At 55.2% G+C, this 10,621-nt stretch overlaps 1 protein-coding gene across 1 annotated transcript; it reads right to left on the bottom strand.

Annotated features, from left to right (window-relative positions):
• Positions 1–702: 702 nt before the first annotated feature.
• On the bottom strand, positions 703–5,747 carry Gnb2 (G protein subunit beta 2). The gene is made up of 9 exons (XM_032886320.1): positions 5,582–5,747; positions 3,160–3,305; positions 2,865–2,903; positions 2,652–2,758; positions 2,147–2,373; positions 1,984–2,050; positions 1,563–1,764; positions 1,262–1,478; positions 703–1,185 (listed from the first exon to the last, which is right to left on the bottom strand). Exons 2-9 carry the CDS (start codon positions 3,214–3,216, stop codon positions 1,079–1,081), a joined length of 1,023 nt encoding a protein of 340 aa, XP_032742211.1. The 5' UTR covers positions 3,217–3,305; positions 5,582–5,747; the 3' UTR covers positions 703–1,078.
• Positions 5,748–10,621: the final 4,874 nt, after the last annotated feature.

Genomic DNA, 10,621 nt, shown 5'->3' with positions numbered 1-10,621 from the left:
GAAATGTCTTGCTGCTGCTGGCCCCCCAGCTCCCCTTCCCTCTTGCCACTGTGGTGGCATTGGAGGGGTGGGAGAGACTCCTGTTGTGACTGAATGTAACCTACCCTGCCCCTGCCACAGCCAATGCAGGGGGAGGGGAACACTTGTCTCTTCCTACCCCTTCCCCCAGCTAAAGAGACTTTGAACTTGGGGGCCCATGAGCCTGGAGAGGCCTTAACCCTGTGAGGAAGTGTAGGGGGAGCCCTCTCCCACCCCATCCCCTCTGAGAGTGGTCAATGTTTACAAGCCCTGAGCCCCTAACCCAGGGACTCAGATGCTCCCCACCCCATCTTAATCCTTTCCCCATCCCAGTCTTACAGGGCCCTGCTGCTCCACCCTGGCCCCCTTGGGGTTCAGGGTAGTGTAGGTATCCTGTGTATCCCAGTTTACCCTACCTCTACCCTGTGTGACTTCCCTAATACCCACTCTTGTAAATACTCCCAATAAAACTTGGTGTGTTCTCCCAGTCTACCTTGTCTGCTGGCTTTTCCATGGTACTAAACTGGGGCAAGGGCAGTTGGGTGGGGTTGTATGCACCTGGGAAATGCTGGCCTTGGCCTTATGTAGAACAAGAATGGGGTACCCTCTGTCTAGCTTAGAAGAGCCTAACACTTGCCTGCCTGCTTTCTGGAGAGAAGGGGACAGCAAGCAAGAAGACTAAGGTACAGAGTTGGAAGTGGTTCCTTTATGGAAAAACTGAAAATATAATAAAAATTAAAATAAAACCAGTTAAAAAAGCCAGCCCCTGGAGTTTCCACCTCCTGCCTCTGGCCCTCCAGAGGGGTGAGGCCCTGGCCCCAGGGCAGCAAAGGGTGAGGGCTTTCCTGCCCTTCCTCTTCCCCCATTCCATCCCCGACTTTTATCTCCACAGTGGGGGCCCCCCCCGAGAGGAACCAAACCTGGGTATGGGAGCAGGACCCAAGGCCCTGTAGCCCAGGGAGGGAGGCTTGGCATGTGTGCCCAGCCCCAAAGCTCCGGGCCTGTAGTGTGGGCATGGGCAGGGCTGCTCCCTGCCTGGGCCCATCTGGGGTTGGGGAGGTTAGTTCCAGATCTTGAGGAAGGAGTCCCAGGAGCCTGTAGCCACAGCCATCCCATCATCTGTGACCCCAAGGCAGCTCACACGGTTATCATGGCCAGCGAGGACACCTGGAGAAGAGAAGGACGGTGAAGTAGTCTGGTCCACACTCCCCACCTCTACCTTCTGTGGGCCCCAAGTCCTCACCTGCACGGTCACCCTTCATGGCATCCCAGATGTTGCAGTTGAAGTCGTCATAGCCAGCGAGCAGCAGCCGGCCGCTGCGCGAGAAGGCAACCGAGGTGATGCCGCAGATGATGTTGTCGTGGGAATACATGAGCAGCTCCTGATCAGCCCGCAGGTCAAACAGGCGACATGTGGCATCATCTGATCCCGTGGTGAAGGCATAACCATTGGGGAAGAACTGCAAGATTTGGGCCAGAGATGAGGGTGTGGGGCAAGGCCAGGGCATGGGATAAGGGGGCAACCCACCGTGTTCCTGACTTACAGCCACAGCATTGATGTCCGATTCGTGACCTATGAATGTCTGTCGGCACATGGAATCCCGAACATCCCACAGCTTGATGGAGGCATCGCAGGCACCTGACACAAAGGTGCGGCCATCGGGGGCCAGGGACAGGGACATCACATCCCCACTGTGTCCAGCAAACCCCACTGTCTGCTGGCCTGTCTCAATGTCCCACAGGGCACTGGAGAGGCAACAGGAGGAAGGATCAGGGATGAACTGAAAGACAGAAGCCCTGGCTTTCCTACCACATGGAACCCAACCCTGACAGGGCCCTCTGGAAAGAGGGCCTGGAACCCGAAGAAGTGGGGGAGCCACTTAGCCACCACCCGGAGAGGAAGACTAGGACCTGCTGGGCCCTGGACCACCGGTAGGCAGGGAGCCCAGCCTGGCAGAGCCTCACCAGGTGGTGTCCCCAGAGCTGGTGATGATTTGGTTGTCGTCCAGGAAGCGGCAGCAGGAGAGGTACCCTTGGGAAAGGAGGCATGGTCAGGCGTGTTAGGGAGGACAGTGCGTCCCTCCCCCTCCCCGACCATCTCCCCGCCTCTTCTTCAGGCTCCACTCACCAGTATGGCCAGGCAGCTCTCTGCTGACCCTGACATTGCCCTCTCGGGTCTTGAGACTATAGATGGAGCAGATGTTGTCCAAACCCCCACAGGCCACGAAGTTCCCCGAGGGGGCGTAGGCACAGGTCATGACCCAGGAGGAGCGCAGAGGGATGGCGTGGACCTTGTTAGTGGTGTAGCTGTCCCAAATGATGAGCTTTCCGTCCTGGGAGGCGCTGACCAGCAGCCTGCTGGGCCAGTGGCGGGCAAGGCAGACAGCTCAGGGTGTGAAAGATGAGGCCCCTAACCCTTCCCAACTAGAGAAGCTCTGTAGAGGAATTCCCCAAATTCTCTCAGGACCCTGGCTCCCTGGTCTTCTAGGATACTGGGAATCAGTCTTCCTAAACTACAAAGGGTCTTCCTACCAGACCTCAGGGTCCCCCCACACCCTGTTCCATCATTCTGCCCATTACATAAAATCAACCTAGAACCTAGGGACACTAAAGCAGAGGCCACCCACACACACCTTGAGTCTGTCCCCCAGTGCATGGCATAGATCTTTGCCAGGTGTCCACGGAGGGTCCTCCGTGTTCTCATCTGAATTCGCCCCACTGGGTCCAGCCCAGCTGTGATCTGGAACAACCGAGAGACTGGGGTGGTACAAGGAGACCAAGCAACAGAAGGCCATCCAACACCCGCCATTCTTCAGTGCCCCAGGGTAGCTCTGTAGTCACCTCACCTGGGTCAGTGTGGAATCCCCGCATGCTTTTCTGGCGTCCTGTAAGTGATGGGCAGTGCAAGAGAGGGGGGAAGGAGAGAAGCGAGGGCAGAGGTGAGGAAAGAGTTAAAACAGGAGACAAGGGGAAGATGAGCAGGAGACATTTGGAGACTAGGATCCCATTTCTCCTCCCACCCTGCAACACACAAACACACACTGCCACAGGCAATTCACTCTGCTCAGGTCAAAGGGAAGCAGCACACTCAAGCCACGCCTGGCCGGCTCGGCCTCCCCATCACAGCCACCAGGCCCTCACCCGGATCTGGTTCCGGAGCTGCTCAGCCTCCTGTCTCAGTTGCTCCAGCTCACTCATGGCGCCGGGCCCGTGGGGCGGGGTTGGGGGCGGCTGGGGGCCGCGGGACGGGGGCTGGGGGAGGCAGCTCCTGGCCGCTGGCCCGAGGCCTGGGAGGGGGGGGAATGCAAGGCTGACGTCAGGCCCCAAGACGGCCCGGGAAGCAGCAGGGAAAGGCGGGGTGGAAGCGCACGGCCAGGAAAGGGTCTGCTGGGCAGGGGGAGCAGAGGATGTGGTACCCGGGGAAGGTTCGGGGTCTCCGGCACCCGAAAGACGTTGCCAAGGAACAAATGACTTCCCCAATCTTCCTCCCGGGCCCCCGGAAACAAAGTGGGAAGTGCAAGAGGAAGAGCAGGGGAAACCCCTCCCTCGGACAGCAGCCCGGGCGGGACACTTGGGCGGCAGGAACTGGGGATGGGGTGGGGGGGAGTCCCTTCGAAAACAGACCTGGCGTCCGCCCCAGCCCGCACAAGGCGCCGCCCTCCCAGCACCTAATTTTAAAAAGGGGCGGTGCCTGTTTAAATTCACCCCCACACACCGCACACCCTCCACACACACCCCCAGCTAAGACAGAGGTGGTGATGGGGGGGGGGAATGAGGGGAAAAGCTAGGCTGTTCGTGGGGTTGCCTAGGCAACCGTCACCCGGACTGAGAGCACCTCATTGGTGAAGTGCCCCCACCCTAGCCTCGTTTCCAAGGCAACCGCATCCGCGGCAGAGACCTGTAGGGTGGGTGACCCCACCCCCGGCCCCCATCGCCCCCGCCCGACCTAGTCTCCCGCCTCTTACCCAGAACCGGCCAGGGTGGCTGTTTACAGGATTTGGGAAAAGCCGATTGAGCACTAATAGGTTCGGGACGGCTCAACCCGGGATAATCCCCATTCCGGGCCGGCTGCACCCCATTAGCCGCTGGTCAGTGCGGAGAGCGGGAAGGCAAACCCCAAACCGCCAGCCCCTTCAGCACCGAGGTCGCCCGCCCCGCCGCGCCCGCACAAAGCCCGTGGGAGCCTCTCAGAAGTAATTAGGGCTCCGAAGAGAGGCCCCTGGTCCCGGGGCGCGTAGCTGCTCTCTCCCAGGCGCCGGCGAGCAGCCCCAGGCGGCTCGGCCCGATGCCCCTAGGCACCCCTAGAGCCCAGCTCTGCGCCCAGGAGCCCCCGAGGCCTAGCTGGCACCACTCCAGCCTCCGACGTCCTGCCTTCCCGGGACACCTGTGCGATCTGGACGTGATTATTGCACTCTGGCGACCCAGACGTCCCCCACCCAGCTCCCACTTCCCCCAGTCACTGGGCGTTCCTCTTCCCCGAAGATGTTTCCCCTCCATAAGTTCAGCTTTCTGCGCCAGTGCCAGAGGATGCCCCTCCAAAATGAAGTGGGAGGGGGGGGCAACGACACAGCTAGTACCCCACTCCAGCTGTGGACAAAAGCCCCTTTCTTCCAGCTGCCAGCAGCCCAGGTCTGGCCCCAATGACACAGGCAGAAGGAAAACAGGCCAGGAAGAAGACACTGGGTCGGGGACCACGCTCCCAGCCCTTGATCCCCATTACCCTCCAAGGTTCCCTCAGCAGCTCCTCGATTCTAGGGATAAAGCAACCATACCCCACAAACAAACAAAAAAGGTGCCACCGCCTCCGCAGGTGTGAGAGGAGACAAGAGAGGGTCCTCAGATCTAGCAGCTGGACGGCGCAGGCTGGTGCCGTGCTGCGAAGTGCAGTGGGCCAGGCCCTCCAGTTCGTAGGACCTCCATTTTGCCCAAAAGAAAGCTGGGTGAAGGGGACAGGCGACTAGGTGCCAGACCTGGGGTAGGGATTTATAAAAAGAATAAGGAGCTGAGATCTCCAGTTTAGGGTTCGGGACTGAGAAAACACTGCCAGAGCCTAAATCAAGGGACAGTAGGGTGGAGACGAAGACAAGGGTGGCCTTGAGGCCTTGGTCGTATCTCCTGGGATTCTGGAGTTCTGCAAGGCTAATGCAAGCAAGGGTGTGAAAGGAGTGGGCACGAGGCTTGTAACCCAAGGGCAGGCAGCAGGGTGGTGGTGGGGGAAAGGGGGCGGGACAGGACCTAGAAGAAACCCGGAATTTAGCCCCCCAACTATTAAGGGAGCAAGAGGCAGGCGGGGCTGGGATGGGGGTCTAAATTAGAAAAAAATTGCCACTGATACTGCAGGGAGCGCATGCATTATTGAAGCCGAGGGTCCCCCCCAGTTCCCCTTCCGGGTTTGGAAACGACCGGGCCAGAGGAAGGGAGGGGAGGTCTGGGGAGTTACGTCCGTTTCCCAAGAGCCAAACCCGGGAGACGGAAGGAACCGAGGCTTCCCCCTGCCACACACACACACCCGTGAGGATTTGGGGCTGGGGGAGATGAGGACTCCTTTTGTCAGCGGAGGTACCTGAGGTGGTGGGACTCTGCCAAGGGGTCGCTTGGAGGAGCGCGGGAGGTCCTGTCTTCCTCCGCGGCGGAGGCGGCAGCGGCGGCGACGCGGATGGATTTCCTCAGTCACCCCAACTCAACCGTCCAGCGCAGCTCTCCCCAGAGCGGAGGGATCCCGCCCGCCAGTGACGCGGCCGTCGCCGCCGCGCCCAGGGCCAGGCTGGACGAGACCAACTACCCAAGTTGTGGGGGGAAGCCTAGAGGCGAAAATACCACTCCAGAGGCAAAAACTGACTCAGCCACAATAAAAGCACAATTTCACCTTTTTCTAACTCATCAAAGATCACAATACATGGTTTACTTCCTGAAAAGGAGAAAGACATCCTCCCTAGGGACAGCAGAAGTGGTATAGGCATAAGGGAGGGTGAAAAAAAAAACTCCCGGTCACGTGATCGACCTCCTTCAACCCCCCGGATTGGGCGGCTCCAGACTGGAGGCAAGAAGGCCCAATTCTCGGCTTGTACACGCCCCCTCTGGTGAGGCCACGCCCTTCCCCGGAGGCGGAGCTTGAGAAGTCTTAAACCAGTGCAGGACAGCGCGGCAGGAAAAGACAGGGAGTAGTTTGGTGACCGCTAGAATCCCATAAAATGCAACTCAGAGGGAATTACGCCCATACGATTCTTCAAGCGCAGCACTGTGAGGGTTTTAAGCTCCCTAGACTACGCCTCATACCACTGCAATAAGAGTTCCTAGTTATTGATTTGCATACTTAAAGGGTTTTTGTTTTGTGATAGAGTATCATGAGCCCAGGATAACCCTAAACTGATAATCCTCCCGCTTGCACCTACCGAGTGCTGGAATTACAGGTACACACCCCTGTGCCTGATATATGCAGGGTGGAACTAGGGCTTCATGCATGTTAGGCAAACACTCTACCAACCGAACCACATCTCCCGCCAATATTTTTGTTTATTAATCTTCATGATACTGACTATGGACTCAGGCTGAAGAGTTGAGATACGATCTCAACTTTAATAACTTCAACCGTTGGGGTTGGGGATTTAGCTCAGTGGTAGAGCGCTTGCCTAGCAAGCGCAAAGGCCTGGGTTCGGTCCCCAGCTCTGAAAAAAAGAAAAAAGAAAAAGAAAAAAAAAATAACTTCAACCATTGAAGGAAACTACACTGTGGAGCACCCCACCAAGGGGGTACCCGGATTTCCATGTTTCAAAAAGTGTGTTGGGGGAGGGGGTTGGAGAGATGGCTCAGGCAACAGAGTGCTTACCATGCAAAAAAGAAAGACCTGAGTCTGATCCCAGAAAACCAAGTGAAAGAAAAGAAATCCAGGCACAGTGGTCTTGCCTATGCCCCCAACGCGTGCAAGGGTGGAAAGGTCCCTGAAAGCTTGCTGGTCAGCCTGTCTGACTCAGTCAGGGAGTTCAGGTGAGAGGTCTTGTCTCAAATATTAAAGCAGGAGCAGCTGGTTCAGCAGTTAAGAGCAGTTGAGAGAGGACCAGGGGTCGGTGGCCTGGCATGGTGGCTCATAACCCTCTGTAACTCCAGTTCCAGGGAATCAAATGCCTTCTTCTGATGCACCAGGTACGGACACATGCACACAAGCAGAAACGGAAAACATTCATACATGTAAACTAGACCTTGAAGGAATTAAGCCGCAAAGCAATTGAGGAAGATCCCATCCACCTCTGCCCACTTCAACCTCCTAGGCACCAGATGTGGTAGCCCACATTTGTAATGCCGGACCTCCATAACAGCACCCTGTCTAAAAAACACAGGACAGAAAGCAAAACGACACCAGCAATGCCACCTCGTTCACCTTCTCCTTTAATTGACACATCCCATGACTTATACAGATAATGGATTCAACATTACAATTTGGAAAAGACCTTATGCATAGTTTTACTCTAGTGTCCTCAAGGTACACAGGGCCAAAGTGACTTTCTTAAAGCCACATAAGTGAGCTAGCTGCCTAGAGCCAGTCTCTGCAGAGCTGCGTCCTCTCATCGCTCGTTTCGGTGTTAATGGGTTTCCCTGTTTTAGATCATCCAGCCAACGTTTACTGAGCCCCGGTAGTGTACAGACTCTGTCCTACTCACCAAGGGTGCAGCAGCTCACCTTGCAAAGAGCCTGTGGTCTACAGAGGAGAAAGAAGGCTGGCATGGAAATAAAACGAGTGCCAGTGCTCGGCTGCTTGGCTTTTATGAAGAAGCAACATAAGGAAGGGTTCATCTGGGCTCGCAGTTGGAGGGGATACAGTCCACCGTGGTGGCAAGAGCTTAATGGCAGGGGCATGAGGAATGGGTCACAGTTGCTTCCACACAGTCAGAGAACAGAGAGATAAACACTGGTGCTCGGCTGGCTTTCTCCTTTTTATTCAGTCCAGAGCCTCAGCCGTGGTGCCTCCCACACTCAAAGTGGGCCTTCCCATCCTCCACTGAATCCCTCTGGAAACACCTTTTCAGACACGCAGAGCAGCTTGTCTCCTATCAAGTTGGCAATCAAGATTAACGATCATGGGGCTGGAGAGGTTGGCTCAGCGGTTCAGAGCACTTGTTATTCTTGCAAAAGACCCAGGTTCAATTCCCGGTACCCTACACGGAGCCTAACCACTTATGTAGGCACCAGGTGTGCATCTGAGGCGCAGACGTACATGCAGGAAAACCGCTCACACACAAAACAGTGGTGTGGTGACACACATCTCTGTTCCCAGCACTTGGGAGGCAGAGGCAGGTCAATCTCTCAGTCGGAGGCCTACATAGTGAGTTCCAGGTCAGCCAAGGCTTCACAGAGAGACCATGTCTCAAAAACAAACAAATAAGTAAATAAATAAACAAAAAAAATCACACGGTCTGGAACTACATATATCTTGGTGGAGTTTGTTATGCCATCCTCATACATACGTGCTATTGTGTTTGGTTTTTAATTCATTCTCTTTCTCCACTACATCAGGGAGTGCACTACATCTCAAAGAGGAGACACTTTAGGAAGAAGATAAGAGCTTTCGATTTGAGGTGCCAAATGTTTACTGGGTTGTGTGGAAGCTAGTCTAGGACTCAGCACAGAAATCTGGCTTGGAATAGAGCCCCAAGAGTGAGTGGCACATTCAAGCCGATGAAGTCATTTAAAAAAAAAAAAAAAAAAAAAAAAAAAAGTTCAGGAAAAGACAAAAATGGCCTAAGACCAAACTCTAAGGAAATCCAGCATTTAGAGGTCAGGCACTGTCCAAACTGCCAAAGCGGAAGCCAGGGAGCTGCGGAGAAAATCAGGAGAATGTGGAGTTCTGGAATCCAAAAATGTCCTCAGAGGAGAACAGGAAAAGGACAATGTTCAGCGCTGCAGACAGATGAACCAAGACTTCTCTGCGATGCGTGCATGGGGCTGAGCAACACAGAGGCCACCGGGAGCCTCGTCCATTGCCATTTGCAATGGGTTGAGAGGAGGTGTGGAGTGGAACTGGGTAGTTCTGTCCTCCAAATGGAAGCTCTCCTTGCAGCAGGGAGGAGGGAGGCTCCTAAGACCAAGGAAGCTGAGGAAACCCTGCAAGGCTCAGGACACTCAGGAAAATAAGTCCCACAAGGCCCCTCCCTAAGCTTATCTAAGCAACTCACGACTGCTGAGAGGAGAGACTGGGGAGGAGCTCCCCGAAAGCTGGGCAGGCAGCTCCAGAAGTGCCACTTTGTGTGTGAGGGGGCGGGTGGCGGCAGCAGTGGGACAAGGTTTCTCTGTACCGCCCTGGCAGTCCTGGAACTCGCTCTGTAGACGAGGCTGCCCTCAAACTCACCGAGATCCGCTCAGCCTCCTGAGAGCTAGGACGAAAGGCGTGTGCCACCCCATCTGGCCCAGATTGCTTTTTTGTGTGTGTCTGTGTGTATGAGGCTATAGGCAGGCGTGCACGTGTGTACACATTTGTGAAGACCTTGGTGTTGTTCCTTAGGAACATCGTCCACTTTAGCTTTATTCCTTTCTTTGTATGTGTGTCCTGGTGCTTGTGCATATGTCAAGGGTCCCTCGAGACAGGGTCTCTCACTGAACCTAGAGCGAGCTAGGCTGGCAGCCGCCAAACCCCAGCTCTTTGTGTCTTTACCTCCCATAGTGCTAGAGTCGCAGGTGCATGTATGTGGACACCCCCGTTTGTTTGTTTGTTTGTTTGTTTGTTTGTTTTACAGGAGTGCTTACGTTTCAAATTCAGCTCTTGACACTTTCATAGCTAGCGTTCTGACCCAATGGCTTTTCACAGAAGCCCCTCTCCTTGTATCTCATTGGCTCGCTGATTCAATACGGCTGACCACCCGCCCAAGGAGTCGGGGACCCTCCTGCTTCCACCTCTCTGGTGCTGAGCTTTCTAAACACCATGCTCGGCTTTTCCACGGGGCTTTTAGGGATCCAACTGGAGTCCTCGTGTTGCTGTTGAAGCTGTCTTCCCAGCCCCGCCCCCCGGGGGGAGGAGCTTGTTTCCGTGTTTATCACTGGTCTCACATCCGGACAAATGGAAGCTTTGTTCACCTTTACCCAGGAAAAGTCACACAATTGAGATACATGTGCATGAGCAGTGAGCCAACTGGAGGGAAAACCTAAAGGACCAAGGCTTTGGAATCCGAGGCTCAGGGAAGGAGCGATGGGCAGGGCAGCATAGGACGATCCTGCAGATCCAAGCATCTCTACTGGTTTATTTGTTTGTTTTTGGTGGTGGTGGTGGTGGTTGGCCAAGGGAATGGAGATCAAACACACAGGGCTTCATGTGCCCTACCACTGGTTAATATCCCAGGCTGAGATTTATTCGCTATGTAGCCCAGGCTGGCCTTGAACTCTTGATCCTCCTGCCTCAGCCTCCTGAACGTTGGCATTACAGACATATGCTACCATGCTTGAAATGATTTGCTTTTTCTTTCCTTTAACAGGTTTTAAGTTAATTCTTAAAGCCAACCTACGAAGTGACGGGTGTTGTTCTGACGTGTACACACGCCGTCACTGCACTCTGCCCATCGCCCTCCCCTGCCGCCCTTGCGCATCCTCTCTCCTCCCCTTTTGCTAGTTCCCTTCCTTC

Source organism: Rattus rattus, chromosome 16, assembly GCF_011064425.1.
Source record: "Rattus rattus isolate New Zealand chromosome 16, Rrattus_CSIRO_v1, whole genome shotgun sequence".
In the NCBI taxonomy this organism is placed as follows: domain Eukaryota; kingdom Metazoa; phylum Chordata; class Mammalia; order Rodentia; family Muridae; genus Rattus; species Rattus rattus.
This window is presented reverse-complemented; position numbering and strand designations above follow the sequence as displayed.

Excerpts from the sequence above, each read along its gene's own strand:
- Gnb2 (XM_032886320.1), bottom strand. The coding sequence starts at position 3,216 with ATGAGTGAGCTGGAGCAACTGAGACAGGAGGCTGAGCAGCTCCGGAAC. Across the intron at positions 2,374-2,651 it reads CACTGGGGGACAGACTCAAG|GCTGCTGGTCAGCGCCTCCC; the intron begins GTGTGTGTGGGT and ends CTGGCCCAGCAG. Across the intron at positions 1,765-1,983 it reads AGCTCTGGGGACACCACCTG|TGCCCTGTGGGACATTGAGA; the intron begins GTGAGGCTCTGC and ends TTGCCTCTCCAG.